We start from the raw sequence: 19873 nt of genomic DNA on the forward strand, positions 1-19873 counted from the left end.
ACCCTTAATTATAACTTTGCAGTCCGTTAATTTCTTCTGAACATGCTTGTGATGACAGAATTTGAGTCTTAGTGATATGATGCATCTGATGTTTAACATATTTTTTTGGTCAATAATTGAGAAAGTTGATGGAAAATGAAGACGTGCATTGCCTAAGCTCAATGCAACAGCGTGCTAACAGACAAGACCTATTTATCGTCACTCTGTGGTCTATTGTATAGAAACTCCCTGTAGCTGCAGCCCGGTTTCTCATGAGAGCTGTAAGCCATGCCATGCCATGCCATGCCATGCCATGCCATGCCATGCCATGCCATGCCATGCCATGCCATGCCATGCCATGCCATGCCATGCTTCCTGTATGACTAACCTTTATTGCAAGAAATAAATACATAAAAGATGACTTATTTATTCTTCTTTTATCAATACAAACATATGAAAATTTCCACAACAAAGAATTAAAAAAATGATGTTGCCTTGAACAAAGAATGATCCCAGTCTTTTCCACATAATGAAAGCAAGACTACACATTAAAAAAATTGGATTGTATTGGGAGGCAAAAAAATCTGGATCGGGACATCCCTACTTACCAGTTGAAAAGGAAAACTCACATGCAGGACCAAGAAAGAAGACAACAAAAGGAGCCATGAACAATTTGAGCAAGAGCACAGTTGAGAGGAGGATGACTGGAGATCTGCTGGAGTGTTACCAGCAGATCACCAGGAATAAGGTGTACAGCATCAGTGGACAAGGGAACCTGAAGATGAACAAGAACATGCTAAAGCCGTGTCCCGGGACGTTGAGGATAAAGATGATCCAGAGAATGAGAGGGATCAACACAATGAAGATGCTGAGACACAGGAGCATGAAAACACTCAACGTGCCAACCTAGATCATCAGCCTGAAACTGTGAGCAGTGATCAAGAAGATGCTGTCAAGGAAAAAAAGTATCCTTTCAGAATGAGAAAACCAAAATTGAGGTTTACTTACCATCAGTTAGGACACCCTACGGTAGCTGACTAAGCCGTTTTAGCAGAGTTATGAAGTGAATGTGGCAGTAAAGTTATTATAGAGGGCTCAGTTCAAAATTCATTGTTGTTGGTTAAGACAGCAAAATCAGTGGAATTTTGTGATATTCTGATGTAGTTTTGAAATGTGGAATAGGATATATATGATAGAATAGATATATTTCTTAGTTATTACAGACTTTACTTGTTGATATTCTAGACATTTGTTGCTCCTGATCCCATGTTGTGATACAAGCACATCAAATAAGATAAAATTTCTGGATTATATGTGAAAGATTTTTTATTCCTTTGTTCTTCCATGGAGTGAAGTTTAGAATCTTATTGTTTGCAGGATGTCAGGGTTGTTCCAGATTAGAATAGATTAGACTGGATTCAACTTTATTGTCATTGCACATGTACATGTACAGAGCAACGAAATGCAGTTTAGCATCTAACCAGAAGTGCCGTAAGCAGTGAGTGCATGCAGTATGAATAGTGTGGTATATAGATGGGTGTAAGCTTACACTTTTTATTTTAAGAAATTCCCACCAGGCTGTGCCAGAAGTGTTCATGTTAATGCATTTACAACATTTGTGATGTTTTATGTTTGATTTCCAGCTTATCACAAAGTGCTTGTTATATATTTAGCCTGTAGCCTATTTTAGCTGTCATTGGGAAAGAGACAGGGTACACCTGGCAAACAGCCATCCATGCTCACACTCACTCCTAGGGTCAATTTATAATCACCAATTACCCTGACATCCATGTTTTTGGCCTGTGGGAGGGAGCTGGAGTACAGACAGAACCTACGTATACACGGGGAGAACATGCAAACTCTACACAGAAAGGCCCCGGCCAGGATTCGAACCAGGGACACTCTTGTTGTGAGGCGACAGTGCTAATCACAACATATAATGATTTCTATACCATTTGGATAACATGCTATGTGATAAAATATTTTTTCAATATGTATTAGCTGACCCGGCCTTTCGCCCGATGACTGCTGGGATAGGCTCTAGCCCACCCGCTACCCGATTAACGGATTGACGGTATAGAAGATGGATGGATGTATTAGCTGTGTTGTGTGGGCCAGATGAGGTACAGAAATTACATTAACAAAATGATCTCTAGAGTCCAAAGTCAAAAACTGCTATCATCTGTATTAATGGTTAACAAGATTTTACTAGTGCACTTGTTGCTGCTTTTGGGTTGGTTATAAGCCTGCAGAACATAACATTATAACCAAACAGCTCAAGAAATTACAAAGGAGTTTCTATAATGGAAAAAAAATAAAGTCTGTTTTTACAGAAAGAAGGGAAGTTACATAATAAATTACTTTTTAATAGCAGTAATCTTTATAATATATAGTAAGTCAGCTCAATAAGACCAACTCTGAATATCAATATACCTTAAAAGAGCTGGGCCAGAAGTCTGTATTATATCATTTTGGACCTCTGCATGAACAAGACCCCGAGATACTTGCACTCCTCCACTTGGGGAATGATCTCATTCCCGACCTGGAGAGAGCATTCCACCCTGATAAATGATAAAGTCGACCCTGTTGTCGGCACAGTTCCGGTGTAAAACTTCTCCTTCTCCGTGTTATTGCAGTATCTGTTATTTGCATTCATATTTTTTATACTTGCAGTTTACTGTTTTTGCTACTTTTTTTTGCACATAATAGCATATTTTTTATACTTCTTTTTTACTCAGTGTTTACTGTTTTATTTTTATTTTCACTGTGTTGTTAGGGAGACCAAGGGATACGAAATTTTAATTCCTTATGTCTGAGTATGAATTACAGAATTAACAATAAAGCTGATTTGAACTTTGACTTACATTAGTCTGCTACTCTAGGTTATTACAACTCTAAATAAGTGTTTACTAGTGTTTGATATTCTGAGAAAGCCCTATACTCCCCGAAAAAGTCTGTTCTATTTATCTATTTTACTTGTTCTGAGATATCCGAGTCCCACAAACACAGGTAAATATTTGGCAAGAAAAAAAAAGAGAGAAATGATGCACTCGGACTTTGATTATATTTGCTTCTCATTCCAAACGCTATCTTGTAAAAATAGCATTAAAAACAAAGGACAAGAAGAAACAGGGGTAAATGTATCTTACTGTTGTTGTTCCAGTGGTAGCACTAGTTCTTTTAGAATTCCTTTTACTCAGATCTGCCAAACTTTCCAATAACGTCTACTGACATCTAGGCTTGTGTGCTCTTTTTTCTGTACGTGCGGGCTCTGACCAGACAACGAGCCATTTTGTTTGTCTACCTCTACGTAATTTTGCCTACTGATAAAATGCGAGAGACATAGGAGAGACTAACGTATGTCAATCAAATATATTTTATGTATTTGCAATTATTGACTTATTAGTTTTAGTATCACTGGACTACACAAAACAACAAGTTATATCAGATATAGTTATGTAGATATAAAAAGTTATATAGGAACGCAAATTCAACACTTATTCTGTTCTAGTGCTTATAGTGGAATTACCTCTGGATTACCCTTCCATGCTGAATTGTTTAAATATTAATGTATCACCATGTCTTTGACTCTGCTCCACTGGATCCAGACTTTTATATATATATATCTTTTATATGGTTACAGCACATTAGCGGCTCCCAGGTGAATGATATGCAAATCATGATAGAACAAGAGCTGACTATAATGCGAGCAACAAATTCTAATGTACAAACAAAGTTATTTCAAATAGCAAAACATGAAATAGAATAGAAAAATATGAAAACAACATGTCAATTAAATAACATATCAAATAGATTTAAAGGACACAACCATCGACCAAACTAATAGGAAATACATTTGGTAACTATAATAAATTTGCGACTTTAGTTTAGAGCTTGTGTAAACCACAGACAGCGGAAATGCTAAAGATTGTGCAGTATACGGCTGATCCTAAAATTTCACCTGTTATATGTATTATACTAAAAGGCATTGGTGTTTGTTTCATTTAAAGGCGTTAGGAGGACGCTTAGTGGCCAAAATGAGCACAGCAACAGCGTTACCTTTTTTTCCATTTCTTTCGCTTTGCTGCTTTACGTCTCAAAAGTGGATTTCTTCGACAATAAACAAATATGTATTGAAAATGTAAAAAAAAAAAAAAAAACTGTCACTCATTTTTCAAAAAGTTTGAGACTGCTTCTTCCAACGTCATCGGCGGCCAACCAATGAGAGGCCACGTTTCCGGAGCTTAACCTATAATGCCGAAGAGTGTAAAGCATGTAGGTGCCGTGGCTTTTCTTATTGCAATAATCTTAAATGGCGTCGCAAAACAGGGAGAACTGCAATCGAGGACAAGCCAGCGGATGAATGTAGCCTTCATGCGATTGTATTAATGCCTGACAGGTGTTGCAAGCTTGTGCCGTTTTCAGGAAACACTTAGATGCTTAGGGATTGGCAGGGATAACGTTTTCACTTATGATTGATCCCACAGCAAAGGTAATGAACACACACATGCGAGAGTAGTTACGGAATGCTCTAACGGCATGTGATTTGGACATAGCCTCCACATACTAATGCGGCTATGTCTGATTAAATTAGAAGTGAGAAAAGACATATTTCCCCCAGTGGCTTCAAATCGCTGCGGCAGCATGTCTTTGTTAAGTGTTTTTGGTAGAAACGGATTTGGAACATCGACTGGTCTTATCCTGAAGTCCTCGTGCCAAAATCTACAATCTGATTTTATGTTGATTACACTATTATCAGTCATTTTCTGATCTAAGCTAAAAGAGGATACACTAGTCAATAGTTTGACTCCAGCTGTCAAGTGTATAGGCTTTGGCTTCAAACTTAGTATAACACTTTCCTGTAGTTTTAAGATTTAATGACAACAAAAAACATTTGTTTTTACGGTTAATTTTGCTCATGAGAAAAAAAACGTATCAATATGTTGGGAAACTGTTAGAAGCTATCATTTCATTGTCGTTTTTAGGCACATATCAAGACAGGTTTTTGTTTTTACAGGCTTAAAATTGCATTATCAAAATAGCGTTGAGGTTTCATGTTGCTTTGCTGTTATATATAACAGCATATATAACAGCATATATAGCATTATATAGCATTCCCTTGTGTTGGTGAAGACGTGTACACAAGGGAATGCTAATGAGTTAGATTTCCAGTACGTTTCAGGTTTGAGTTAATAACAAATGGATTATTGTGTGTTATGGTTCCATGTAGACATGCTGTAAGGGGGACATCGCAGTGTATGAAAGATTGTCGCTATGAAGAGCCCCAGCTCCAAATGGGCCTTTTCAGTGGGCTTCTTGATAGGGGTCTGCAGCATGTACTTCTTCCTGCACCAGGTGTGGTTCGAGCGAAGCTTCCCTGTGCTGTCTGAAGCTCAGGAAAAAGCTAAAGCTTTAGTGGAGACACCAACCAACTGGAGGAAGGAGGGAGCTGCACTTATCAACCTGCTTCACCCTCACCATGCAGGTTCTGTGTGCTTTTTCACATCCGTTCTCAACAACTAGTTATTTTTTCATTCTGATCATAAATTAGAGATGCTCTGAAACAATTTCAGGATATTGTTGTGTCACTGGTAGAACCAGATATGCTCTCTGCACACCAGGTAATATTGAATTATTGTAATATTGTTCTGTCTCCCTTTAGATGAAGACAGCAGGATGGCAGATACGCTGTACCAGAGGGTACGTGTTCTCTGTTGGGTGATGACAGGTCCGTATAACCTACAGAGCAGGGCCCGCCATGTCCGGGCCACCTGGAGTCGACACTGCAACATTGTGCTATTTATGAGCTCTGTGGAGGACTCAGACTTTCCCACTGTAGGTTTGGGCACTAAGGAAGGCCGGGACCAGCTCTACTGGAAGACCATCCGAGCTTTCCATTATGTCTATGAACACCATGTGAATGAAGCAGACTGGTTCTTAAAAGCGGATGATGACAGCTATGTGGTGGTGGACAACCTTCGTTGGATTTTGTCCAACCACACCCCTGAAGAACCCATCTATTTTGGTAAACGCTTTAAGCCTTACACCAAACAAGGCTACATGAGTGGGGGCGCAGGCTATGTGCTCAGTAAGGAGGCCCTCAAGAGATTTGTGGAAGGTTTTCGGACCAAGGCCTGCACACACACCACCCCTGTGGAAGACCTAGCATTGGGGCAGTGTTTGGAGAAGATGGGTGTTCTGGCCGGGGACTCCAGAGATACATTGCATCGGGAAACTTTTCACCCATTTGTTCCAGAGCATCATCTAACCACCAAATTCTCTAAGAGTTTCTGGTACTGGAGCTACTGTTACTACCCAATAGTTGAGGCAAGTCCCTTCACATTTTTTATATGGTAACTGGCCCCAGAGTTAAGTGCTTTGAAGTAAAAATTTAACCAATCAGCATTAAAGCCAATTACAGATAATTCCTATTAGACTGACATCCTGTGAGTGGATTATCCTTATTAGAAAAGGGCAGGTCAGGCTAGGAAGACATGCGGATGGGGGACTGAACCTCTAGTTAAACATACTGTCTACCATGAAATGAGAGCATTCTATCATTTTGAATTGTAGATTATGGCCTTATATTTTAATTAAAAAGTGAATAGTATGGCATGAACTGCTTGTTTTGCTTTGGGTACATTAACAAAATATAGGTGTTGCTTTAAAAGACTTGTCAGAGGAATACTGATTAAATAAATGAATGAATAGATTCTGTACCTGACCCCCGTATAGAGTGAGTGAATTGAGATAAAAGAGTTCATTTTAAAGTACATGATTGCAGCACAGACCATGTCCTGTCAACAAAAGGAAAATTGGTCAATTTGTCACTGATGATGCAACTAATGTATTGTACTTTGTAATTAAAATGAGACGGGATCATTACTGATGCTGTCACACACTGCCAGCGTATGGAGCTGCTTTGTTTCTTGTTTTTGAGAAACAACAAGAAAACAAATTTGTTTTCAATATTAAAATAATTGTTTAGTTTTTTTAATCTGTCTGTATAAACAGAAATGACAAAACATTAGCATGTGACAGTTTTTGCAGATTAAGTGTAAGACCAGAAGTATCTCATATTGTCTTTCTTGTCGACTCTTGATATAAATTATGTGCTGTCTCTCAGCCATAGACCTGCCACCCAATAACTGATATAATGACACATAAATGAGACACTGGAGCTCTGGATAGTTGGCCCTAGCTTGAGGGACATAAAAAAATACTGTAGTTCATCTTTGGTGATCCCACATTCACTGCCCGGGTTCTAAGTAGACTTAGAAGCTTACAAATATACATCAGTCTGCATCTTGAAATAGTCCTTGACAAATTTTCTCATTTATGATTGATGGTTGATGAAATTCTTGTTGTTTGTCCAGTCATATTTCTGGAATGCACTGCAAGAGCAGCTTGTGCTACATATGGCAGGTTAACAACAGTACAAACAAACAATCTCTTATATATTATATGTACTAACCTGACCTGTATTGTCAGATTTGGTTTTTCTCTTGATGTTAGTAGATGATGCAAACCTTACTGTGTCTTTGAAACACGTTGTAATGGCAAGGGTCCAACACGAGAGGTGTTAATCTGTAATGATTTTCATACGAGATGATCGCTTAGATTTGAGCTACCGATTATTCTCAATGGTTCAAGGTTCTATTGATAGTGGAATACTTATTGCACGTAGTTTATAAAACCAGTACCATATTTGCACAAACATCTTTGGGTTTTCTTTCTGTTCCCTTGAGCTGCATGTGGTTGTTCAATAGGTTATATGGTTAGAAATTCACATTCTTTTGACTTATTGCTGAAAACCTACTGCAAAACTCATTCTACCGCTTTATCGTACCAGATGATAAGTGGCCAGCTTCTTATTTTTGGCACTAAATCAATGCCCATTTGTGTAACAATGCCAGTTAAAGTGGATTAAACAGGGATAGAAAAAAGGCTTACACTTATTTTGACAAAGGGTTTATTTGTGAATTATAATTATAATGTTAACAGTGTTCCAGCAACGCAGGTGTAAAATGTTTATCTTTTTCTGTTCTCTGTTGTGTGTTTTACATATCTGATCTGTGTGCTAATCTTCTGCAGGGTCCTCAGTGCTGTTCAGACCTGGCAGTATCGTTCCATTATGTGGAAGCAGAGCTCATGTACACGTTGGAGTACTACACCTACCACCTGAGAGCTTATGGCTACAAATCACGTTATCGGCCCTCTGCACACTACAGTGTGAACTTTCTCCCAGTTTCACAGACTGCTGCGACTGCAGCACTTAACGCAGTTCAGGAAGTGACAGATAGACGGAGTCACACATCCTCTGCTTTTTTTGTCACGGTAAACCAAACCATAGAAGGGACACACTTGAAAAAGGGGACAGAAGACAGTCTTAACCTAGACCTGACTGAGAACAGAACTGCAGTCACACAAGATAACCATCACTGATTCTTTTTGTTACTACTCAGCTTGGGCTGACTGTGCTATAACTGCAGTGTATCTGATCTACATTAGAATCAATGTTAGACATACTCTGGGATATTTTCCCCCTGTGACCGGGGGATAGGAGAGTGACTTCCAGACGAGTCTGTTATCCCTTACAGTATATTGGCCAACTAGTCTTTTAATATGACAAAGCTTTCATCATATGGTCTCAGAATTTCCCATTCAGTACTCTACAATAATCAATCCTAGTCAGGAGTGGATATAGTCTCATTATGGCTCAGTGGTAGCTAACTCTGGCTTGGCTATATTTTTTTTGACCCAACTTTTTTTTTTTCCTATTTAATGTCGTCTGGTTTTGTGATTTATTTTTGCTCTCTCTTTTTGTGTCAATAATATGAGAACAGCAAGGTGTGTCAAAACTGTGAAATATTTATCCTTTTCATGGCCACTGTTGCGATGTTTGATTTCAGTTTGATTATGTGTTTTCTTCCTTTGACCTGTTGAAAAATGTGTATAAATAAATTTCATGTTACTGTGATCTTTTTAAAGTCTGTGTTTTTTATTTGAATGTATCTTTCTTTTGCAACTCAGTAATCAATGCAGGCTTTAAATGCAGAGTCAGGAAAAAATGCAGCGTTCTTCTGAGAAATGAAAACACTGTGCTGTAAGATAACATTTTTTTATAAACCTTTTGCTGACATGAAATGCTCTAATACACAAGTTTGTACTTGAAGTCTGAAGTCTCCCTGTGCTTCTGTTTTGGAGCATTGATTATACAAATTACTAATGAATACCACTCATCAGGTTGTTTTATATGTACCCCATAACGGTGTGTATGAATGTTACTGTTGTCACAAGCTTGAAGAATCATTTAAGCAGCTACAGGATAATACACGGATAATTAACTTAATGAATTAAGTATAAAATTACATTTATTTTTAACTTTTGACAAAAAGAATACATAATAAAGAAATGGAGATTATCACTGGTAATTATTCTTTGTGATTCAGATGAAACAATTACAATCTGGTTGGTTTATGGTCACTTTCATTAGCCAGCCGGCAGATGTACAGTCAGACTGTTTCTTGTTTCTCTGTGATCTTCAGTCATTGTAGTCAAATGAAAGTTGTTTCAGTATGAATGTCTACAGTCCCTGGAGTAACCTGCAAAAATACAGAATGCATGCCACATATGTAAAATTATACAAGAAGTCAAATAAGAAAAGTACTATTTTAAAACTAAAAAAAAAAAATCACACACACCTTTAAGGCATTAAAACTTGACCAGCAGAAATCAACAAAAACTCTTCTGTCTGGTGTAATCCTATCTTTTATCAGAAAGGTTGAGTGTTCATGTTAGTTTTGTAAATAGTAGATACCTAGTGATGACACACTCACCTCAGCCTGGACTTGTTGAGAAAAATCCCTCTCCTCTCTGGATACTCTCTCCTCCAGGGACCGTTATCTGCCAGGGCAAACATAAGAATGCAAGTGGCTGTAATATGCTTTCAATATTAAGTGACTGTTTCCCATCCTGCTGTGAGATTTGGTTGCAATACTAGAGATGGAGATGTGAATCTAGACTTGGATATTAAATACATGTTAACCTCCACACTCACCAGACTCAGAGTTTCTTCTTCCCATAAGACCAACAAATATGTCATCCATTTCCCCTATTGAGAAAAAACAAACAAAAACAACAATTCAGTTAAGTATTTTATGAATATGTCAAGGAATTTAAATGAAACAATTCCGTTATTACATTATTGGGTCTTACTTTTTTGTGGTGACTGCACAGCATCTGCCTCTGTTCAAAAACAGCCAAGGGATTTTTTTTGTAAAAAGAAGCTGAAGAGAGCATTTGTGAGTCTATACCAATGGCTCTAACTAAGTCAATGAATATAAGAAAGAGCTCCTTCTTAAGGTACATTTTTCTTTAATACAGGAGTATTTTATTAGAAAGCCTATATGGTATCAGCTATGGTATCAAAAAGATGACTCACCATCGTTTCTTTTGCCCATCAGCCCCACAAAGCTGTCATAATCCAAGTCAGTGTACCTCTTCAGAATGTTCCGCTTGAGATCTTCCAAGCTTAAAGTCTGCTGCAATTATGATGAGAAAAAACAACAAGCTTCGTTTAAAAGATTCTATGAAAATCTACTCAGTTATTATCACGCATCTCAGGGAACCTACGTCCAAGGTTGATTTGCGCGATCCAGTTTCCTCGCATCTGGACTGGCTGTACCGAAGTTTAACGACGAGGAACAAAGTCACCAGAAGCAAACCTCTTTTCATCTTCTTAGCACCACCTATGCGAACAAAAAACAAACAAAAAAAATTAACTGGAAGAAAATACAAAGCTCCCCATTTAATTTAAGAATCAGTTACACCTGTTGAGCACAACCTATTGCATAACCGGTGCGTAAAGGCGCTTTTACAGTATAGGCTACAGCTTTTCTTATTTTACAACGATTATTGAATTTACCTTATTTGATTATTCTGTGAAAGGCAGAAACACGAAGACGATATTTTCACTTAGTTCTCATTTGTTTACACAATTTAGATTTTTAATAATTTCTTCATAAAGAAAGAAGACTTCTCAAAATAGCTGGACCTATAATAATAATAATATAATATAACTATAGCGCTCTTAAATCATTATACCATGCGTCATGGTTTTACCTGTTTTCAGCCAAACAAAAATATTCAGTAAACGAGTCAACAGCGTGCTCTCTGGTTCAGAGTGGAGTAGAAACGGATAGGTCCTGCAGCAAGATCCAGTCTAGATGAATGAGCCATGCGGTATTAAATAATAGCTGGATACCTGCGTAACGCCAATCAGCAACTGGAGCGTAGGTGGGGTAACAGGTTTTCTGTCACGTTGTTGCGATTGCTACGTAGCTCTTTCATTGGTGGTTATGATGCAGCTGAAAGCATTTTCCCCCATCAAACACGCGCACAAAAAAACAAGTCTGTAGTTTAGAGTATATGAGTTTATGGACTCCAGCCCACCTCTGATCATACATGGGCTTGAACTGCAGCTGTTTTTTAAAAAATAAATATATATTTTTAACTGCATGTAGCTGATGGCAATGTTTAAACTGAAACCTGAACTTCTTTGATCAAAATGTTTGGCTCATGAAGTTGAATACCATAATCAGAATATTTTCACTCAAGACTACTTTTTCATTTTTTGCAGTTTCAAAAGTTACATAAAGGTAAAGGGTCCCAAGCTTGGCCATCCACAATCAGAACTTTTAGCATCTCATTTGGAGGACAGTTAAGGGTCTTTGAATTTTTGTTGGGGAGATTTTCAGCCATCCCCCGTGTAAAAGACTTCAAGTTCCATCAGACTTTTGGATCTCCATGAATGCAGTGCTCTTTTGAAGTTTATCTACAGTTTTCTGATGATGCTTTGGATGAGAAATTTTGGCTGTATTTCCATTGAAATGCAAAGTGAAATTGAAGCAAAACTTTGAGGACTTACCTCAGAGTACATGTGAAACAGGCTTGTCTCCATTACCTGGTAAGGTGTGGATATGCAGCTGCATTGAGTATCAAAGATGTAATCCACTACTTGCTCATTTGATCAGTTCCGTGAGTAACATGTTGCTTGATCACTATATAACTAGTTCACATCAGGCGATTCCATCTGCCCTGATGGGTAGCAACCATCAGGGCAATTGTGTTCCCTCAATATTTTCAAAGAGTTTATGCTTTTAAGGGCAGAAATCAAATGCCTTTTACAAATTCATTTTGACCACTTTCTTGTAGCTATGCACAAAAGCCCATAGGCAGGTGTCACACGGAAACGTTTTGACTGGCAGGCACATGCATTGCCTCTTGAAGAACTGAATTATTTCAGGTTATTATATATAAAGATTGGAAATGTGTTTCTGTAAGGTAAAGTTCAGAACCCTTATTGAAAATAACCATGTGCATGTCTATGTTTACATCAATGCCATCAAAGTCAAGAAATATTCGCTACTGATAAGTCATTTGACATGGGACTGAATGCTGGTGAAACACTTCCCAATTGCTCTCAAAAGCCAGGTGTTTGTGGGAGTTAGCAGTTTTTTTTTTTTTGGATGAGTATAAAAAGGGCTATAGTCAGTATAGCTATTGCACAAACACAAATGTCCAGTCGTTGTTTATACAGACATCTTTATACTCTACCACTATTGACACAATGAATAATGTGATGAAAAAAATTTGGTTTTGTGGCTGCTAAAATCCCTGGTAAATGTCTCTGACAGGTGTGACAGGAAAAGTATATCTTGTAACTTGTAAAGGCACTCATTGTGTGGTGCCCTACACAACATGATTGAATTGCTCAGGCCCTGCAGTTGAGGTATAATTTCCTTTTTAATCAGCATTCGCTTGGGAGCAACTTTTAGTTTTCATTTAAATCCTGGAAATGTGCTTATGTTTGTCATGAAAAAAGCTTTTTCCTATCATCGTCAACGGCTGAAAATGACTAAAATTTCATGAGTTCACACCAAAGCTGTCATCTTTCCTTGTAATTATACAAGCAATTACTCTTGTGTTTGTGCACATATTTGGAATTCAAACAGGCATGAATTTTTCAGTGCAGCAACGTTTGACATCCTAACTGTGAACAGGCAGGTGGAACTATAGGCCTACTGCAGATATTACTTGCTGTAGCCTCTGGAGATTTACGCCACACAGAGGAGGGTGTGACACCAACAACAAAGCATCAGGTCAGAATCTAAATAGTGCATCTCACAAAAGGTTAACTGCCATGTTTTAGCAATGACTTCCCATTTCCATATTTGTCCTGTTCCTGTATGTAATAGTGGGGGTGTAAAGTGAGAGGATTGCAGCAGTGCAGGGGTGTTGGAATGAGAGATCTAACAGTAGTTCGGAAGTCATTAACTGCACATTTACATTATTGATGAGTGTGTTTTTTTTCTTATCTCCCCAGGTAATCAAAGTGAACCCACTTTTGAAGTAACACAGAGCACTGGGAAAGAGTGCCAGGGGCTGTTTACCCACAACATGCCAGGGGAGTGCAAGCTTTTCATCTTACTGAAATACAATTGGATATATGTGCTGCAGGACTAGATGGGTGTCCTGCTATCCATCACAGGTAGCCATATATCCTCTGGACTCCTGAACAGTATGACGTATATCATTTGCTTGTATGGCATTTGGATGTCATCTATTCCTGTTATCTGACTCACTTTTACATCTATTGTACTCTTATTAGGAATTAGCTTCCATCAAAGCTGCGGACAGCTGGAAAGGTTTTGGGACAATCCCTCTCTCTGACAGGTCAGCGGGATGTTCACGGTTGGCTCAGTAACAGCAGGTAGTCTTTTGCAGCTATAGGTGAACCAGTATTGAAAGAAAAAAGGACATAGCTCAGGCACAATTCTTATTTTTGATTATTTGAAATGAAATGACTATGCATGACATATTATGTATGTATGCGTGCTGAATATGTCTGTTTGATTTATCAGTGTGGCAGTCAGTCATTTGGCCATGTAGTGTATACCACTCAGAAAAATTAAAAGCTACAACATGTTAAATTGTGCACAAGAGATGCCTATTTCTGTTTGGAATGCCAGGACTTAGTGGCATTCCAAGGTGACAGATTATCTCCTCCCCATCAGGATTGTCAAAAACACTAAATGGACAAGTGCAGATGAACTGCATCTGCAGAATCAAGGTTCAGTTGAAACAAAGCAGAATCCCAAATTTATCTAAAGAGATGGTTGTAAAAGTATTCTGAGGAGTTTAGCTTTTTCCTGCAGTTCTCTCTCCTTCCCCCACTGTAACAACAACACATTTTTGTGTTGTGATTGTGAGTAGCTGCTCAATATCTCCTTGATCAATTATACTAAAAATGCCAATTAAGACCAGATACTAACGTTGCTTGTTGCACACTCGTCTAGCAATACAAGCACTGTGTGCTTTTCATAGTGTAAACTGGTTGATATCGGTATACAGATGTTTGCGATTAATCTTTACAGTTTCTGATATTCGACCTTAGGAGAGATCAGTCCTTGAAGTACATTCTATAGTATGGAGAAGTATGGAACCACTGTTTCATGTGATTTAATCAAACGCCTGGTCAATAATCTCAGAAAGAGATGGTTTATGTTTTTTGTACCTTTACCGATGAAATTAGCTGTGTAATAATAATCTTTATGCATGCAGGATGTCCAATTAGTTATCATTACTTTATCAGATCTACATTATGAACATACAGAAATGAACAACTTTCTGAAGTTTGATCATTAGAGTGTTTTCTTTATCTGCCTTGTTTGGTCTGGTGTTGTTAGAATTATGTTTTCATAACATAGAGGTATCTTCATATTAAGGTAAGTAATGTGTTTAGGTGTGAAAGTGCAACAATAATTACTTAACTCAAATCATATAGCTTTATCTCACCCCCCTTCCCATAGATGAGGAGAGTGTGCAAGTTATCTGTGAAGAACAACAGACACCCCCTCATGGAGAATTTAAACTTTTTAGATGGATTAAACCGCTGATTTTGTGGAAATTCTTTGTCTTGACTGAGTACCAACTGCTGTTTTTATCACTTACTTTTCTTTTCTTTTTGTCAGTGTTAACCTTTTTTAGTTTTCGTATCCACGTTATTTTCCTGCCCGGTGTGACCTCATTCAATTAGTCGGCTTTGACTTCTAGTCACTTACTCACAAGAGAGTTTAATTAATTTGCCTCTTTTCATCCAAAGTTGAACTTCTTTATTAGATTCTACAGTGTAAACCCAACATGTTTTGGCTCAGCCTGACTACTAAATCAGGAGTTAGGGACATTTACTTACACTGTAACTTTACAGTAGGAAACAGATTTCTACTGGAGATGATTCTGCATCCAAAGAGCTCATGATTTGGTTGATGACAACTTGCGAATTTGTGAATACATTATGCTGTGCTGTATACTGTTTGGCAGCTAAGTTTGTTCAGTTTGTTTGGAGGTCCATGCAAGCACTTGAAAATACACATATATTCTTTTGTGTAACTGTGGAGGAGAGCAGCAGATACTGCCTGGAGTACAGTCACACAGTTATTTTTCTCTTGTCTCTCTAATTGAACTGCCAATCATCAGCTTGTGCAGGGTTTCGTGGCCTGAGGGAAAAGATAAAGTATGTTCCACCCTGGAGCTGAGTGGGGACAGTGATGCCCCAGACCCTATATAGGAGAGGTTATGAAAGAGTGAGCAACCAGACAGACAGAAATGCAGTAGAAGTTAAGGTGAGAAGAAATAGAGAGACATAAAGATGTGAGAAATGACAGTCTGCAGATTTAGCTTTATTTTCTTATTATAAAAGGATCATTGGCTGCCCTTTCCCCTCCCTGATGGACATTTACACCTCCCGTTGCCTCAGCAGAGCAAAAACCATCACCAAGGACAGCTCCCATCCAGGCTTTCATCTGTTTGACCTGTTTCCCTCAGGGAGGCGTTATAGGTGCATCAGAACAAAGACAAACAGACTCAAGAACAGCTTCTTCCCAAAAGTCATAACCACTCTGAACTCACACATGCACTGATTTCTCAGCCTAACCCCTTCAACCCCCGGACTTCTTCGACCCACGTACTGTGCAATATTTAAATATCTAATATTTGATGTTCAACAACACTTGAAAATACTGTGAAACCCATTTACTGTGCAATATCTATATATAAAAAATTTCTGTACAATACCGCAATACTAACTGCATATTTCTCTGCACTAGAATTTTTTATGTTGCACATATCTTTGCACTACTGATGTTGATATGTTGATATCATCTATCTATCTATAGATAGATAGATAGATAGATAGATAGATAGATAGATAGATAGATAGATAGATAGATATACATGTTTGCACTGAATGAGGAGTTCCTTTCAATCTCATTGTACTGTGTATAGTGACAATAAAGGCATTCTATTCTATTCTATCTATATACAGGATGGTGGTGGATGCTCTGCATAGACTCCCTGGCCAATAAGTCCAAAGGGTATCCTGCATGTGTGAACACCATTACAGACAAAAAGCAGTTCATCACACTCTCAGTTGCCATACTTGCTGATTGCAGTTGCCTGTGGCGACATGATGACTAAAATAAGCAGGTTTAGATTCAAAGCCTCCATGGTAGACCATAAGACACACCTGACAATAATTGAGTTAATGGGCTCTAATGTAGTTAAGGGGATTTAAACTGAGAGTCCACTTTATATCCCTCCTTGGGGTATGCAAAATGACTTTGATGAATGCAGTTTTTGATGCACCCTCTCCTGTCTGATCTCTGACACGCGAGGTCCAGAAGTGTTACTTCCATCTAAACGTTAATTTGAAGGCTGCTTCCTTAAAGCTGGCATGGACACTGATACACAATGAAAGCATATTTGCATAAAACACAATGGTTTTGTGTAATTGAGCGGTGACATCTCTAAACCAAAACACTTTTTCCCCCTATGTTTCCTGTTTTCCAAGTGTTTTTCCTGTTCCGTAATTGGCAAAAGGTTTTTGTGCTCCTTAATCTTTTCTCGGTAACAATGCTTTTTCACTGCGTGACAATGAGATGTTGTGGTGCCATTAATGTCTTCAAATTTCTTTACTTTTCTTATCTTTTTTTTCATTATTTGAGATTGGTGACCTTTTTGGTACATTTCAAAACAGTATTGCCTATTTTCAACTCATCAGGCAGCGCGGACAGCATCCTGCTCACCACAGACACAATATCTCACATTGTCTCCTGCATCCATCTTATCTACACTTCAGTAAATAAAATGAGTGCAATCAGATGCTTCAGCTGCAGACATGTGTTTTCCAACCCGAGCTGAAACATTGTTAGAAATCAGATGAGGCATTTTAAGTTTTTTTGTGGAATTTTGCTTTGCTGATGGTAGTTTTTTTGGTTTTGTTAGTATTGTTTGAAAGTTAGTTAACATGATCAAGTTCATTATTTGAATATTCCTCAATACTGAAAAAAGGGTTATAATAACCATCTTAAAACCATAACAAAGAATGGTAGGCAGCATAAAAAGTTTAAGGAAGAGAACCATGATTTATTTACTTATTTATTTACTGTATTCAATAGATTTAATTTTGAAATGATAAACCTGTTGTGTGTCGATTTTTAATGTGTGCAGGAGTGTAAACAAAGCCAAAAAGAAAAAAAAGATAGGATCTGGTGTGTGTGGTGCTAAGAGAGCAGTGATTTCCCATTTTACCGTTTTATGATTTTAACCTGTTAGTTTAGTATTTACTTCACTGTATTCCTGTAAATCAAGTAAAGTTTTCTCTACTTGTCTGTGAAAGTCTGTGAAAGGAGTGAGTCAAAGCCGTGTTTTTCATTTTAGGCCTTTCTAACTGAAAAAGACTGAATTATCTGAGGGCTACAGATTGTACTCTGCTTTTAGTTGTACAGGTCACTCTAATAAATGGAGACCCAACAGATTTAAAAGAGGTACTCAGAGGCACTAACTTGCAAGTACTTTCAGTTGGGCAGCCAACATGGAGCAGGGAATTACACTTGCATTACAACCTTAGACTGAATTGTCTGCTCAGGATATCATGACTCAAATGTAGTCGTGGGTTTAGTGCTGTGACATGATTGTTGAAATGTTAAAAGAACAATTGAAGATAGATAAAACTGTTAAAAAACAAATTAAAAGATGTCCGTAATCATACAGAATAACCATGATTTTTTTTTTTTTAAAGTTTAGTGAAATCACAAATTCCTAATTATCTTCTGGTTCAAATATAACTACAATAATGAAAATACTGATCACAATACTGAGCTACTTACTGTATATTATGAAAAATACAATACAGACGGTAAGAATTTGAGCTAAACAGAACAAACCTTCTCAATCAAAATTCTTTTTTGCCTGTTGCTTCAGCTGCAGCTTGCAAATCGACCACATTTTTATTCATGTTCTGACAGTGTTAAGATGTCAGACTAGCTTCTGGGCTGCCAAACTAACAATTCAGGAGTTTTATTACTTAATTACTAAGTTTTAATAAAGTTTCAGCTGCAGTAAATTCCCTTTTTTTTATCTGCATATGAGTCATCTCAAGACCAGTATGTGATTGATTTTATATTTCTCTTTACTTTTGGGGGGATCCATGTTGGAGGTGTTAAGTGTTTTTTTGTTTGGACCTACATGGTAAATGGAAATAAGCTTAAAAAAGCTCACTACATTGACACCAAAGAGATCTCACATGCAGCTGAGCTTTGCTTACACTGGTGGATTAACAAGCTGACTTTGCTTGGACCTCTCTCTTCTTCCTATGCCATTTACTTATGAGATTGTGTCAAATGTGATTATGTAATAATTTTAGGCAACTAAGACAGACCACTGAACAGTTTACAGTTACATTCCTCACCCTAAAATGTAATACAAACATTTAATATTCATATAATGCAGTAGAGTCAAAAAAAGCCTCAATATTTAAATAGGACTATGAATGCACACATCAGCGCACAAACACTTGAAGCGTTCATGTATTATTCAGATCTGATTTGACAGACAACGATGAGTCTATGTGGAAAATTTCCCAGGACTGCGGTGGAAATACAGACCATATTGGATCACAGCTCTATTCATAGCAGTCACCGCAGTCATCTCCTGGGCTGACCAAATCAGTCTTCTCTTAATTAGTAAAAGTAAAAAAAAATATCAGTAGGTTCAACATCAGAAACATAAAAAGCTTGAAAACGTTTTTGTGTATGACCCCAAACTGACTGATCTCCACTGTCTGACCATGATAGGGGAATTTTTAAACATATATCATAGATCATTACAATGACAAGACTGGACCAAAGGTGAATCCTGCATAAAGGTAATTTCAGAGACAATAAAAAAAAAGATCTTGGCTATGAATACCTGCTAGCATTTTTTGCTGCACTTTGTCTCTTTTCACAGGAGACTTAGTCGATGAAACACATTATTCATGGCGCACTCACCTAATTTGTTGGTCTCATTGCTGACATGGTATGAGAAGCCAACTATCAATCAATCCTGACACATCAGAACTTATGCATCCTGAAAGCAAAATTGTAGCAAGTACTGAAAAACCAGGGTATGTGGTCATTTGAAGTTATTTGTAAAGAATATTGAGTTTATCAAATAACTGTAAATAAGATAGATAAGCCTATTTACAGATGCAGACTAAATTCTGAAAGAGTATCAAATCTGCATTAATCAATATTTTTTATGTTGATAGTGTCTCAAATGACCAATGTTTTTGCACTTGTGACAAATCTATATTACAAATAGTTGTTTGTTATTTTTGATGCCAAAATGATTTGTTATTCTTGGGGCATTGTTCTGAAGAGCTGCTAGCATTGACTACTCTACTTCATAAAAACCCACTTAAAAGAAAATAAACGAATATCCCTTTAATCTGGGAAGATTAGCCAGTTAGCAACTTTTAACTTGAGCAACAAAGGTGCCAGTCTAAACCTTT

General features: G+C 37.6%; 2 protein-coding genes across 4 annotated transcripts; one reads left to right on the top strand and one right to left on the bottom strand.

Annotated features, from left to right (window-relative positions):
* The first annotated feature begins 4241 nt into the window (after positions 1–4241).
* Positions 4242–8951, top strand: c1galt1la (core 1 synthase, glycoprotein-N-acetylgalactosamine 3-beta-galactosyltransferase 1, like a). 3 transcript variants are annotated; one of them, XM_072367668.1, is made up of 4 exons: positions 4242–4471; positions 5210–5464; positions 5642–6306; positions 8074–8951. In XM_072367668.1, the coding sequence occupies exons 2-4, from the start codon at positions 5254–5256 to the stop codon at positions 8422–8424; spliced, it is 1227 nt and encodes a 408-aa protein (XP_072223769.1). In that variant the 5' UTR covers positions 4242–4471; positions 5210–5253; the 3' UTR covers positions 8425–8951. The 3 variants fall into 3 exon arrangements, with proteins under 3 accessions (XP_072223769.1, XP_072223770.1, XP_072223771.1); XM_072367669.1 differs by having other exon boundaries at positions 5335–5464; XM_072367670.1 differs by lacking the exon at positions 5210–5464 and having other exon boundaries at positions 8074–8782.
* A 13-nt stretch (positions 8952–8964) lies between these two features.
* tac3a (tachykinin precursor 3a) lies at positions 8965–11181 on the bottom strand. Its single transcript, XM_072367671.1, has 7 exons — positions 11104–11181; positions 10615–10730; positions 10424–10523; positions 10198–10227; positions 10040–10093; positions 9819–9885; positions 8965–9584 (listed from the first exon to the last, which is right to left on the bottom strand). Exons 2-7 carry the CDS (start codon positions 10714–10716, stop codon positions 9566–9568), a joined length of 372 nt encoding a protein of 123 aa, XP_072223772.1. The 5' UTR covers positions 10717–10730; positions 11104–11181; the 3' UTR covers positions 8965–9565.
* Positions 11182–19873: the final 8692 nt, after the last annotated feature.

This window comes from Leuresthes tenuis, unplaced genomic scaffold, assembly GCF_036924035.1.
Source record: "Leuresthes tenuis unplaced genomic scaffold, fLeuTen1.0.hap1 SCAF_16, whole genome shotgun sequence".
Classification (NCBI taxonomy): Eukaryota; Metazoa; Chordata; class Actinopteri; order Atheriniformes; family Atherinopsidae; genus Leuresthes; species Leuresthes tenuis.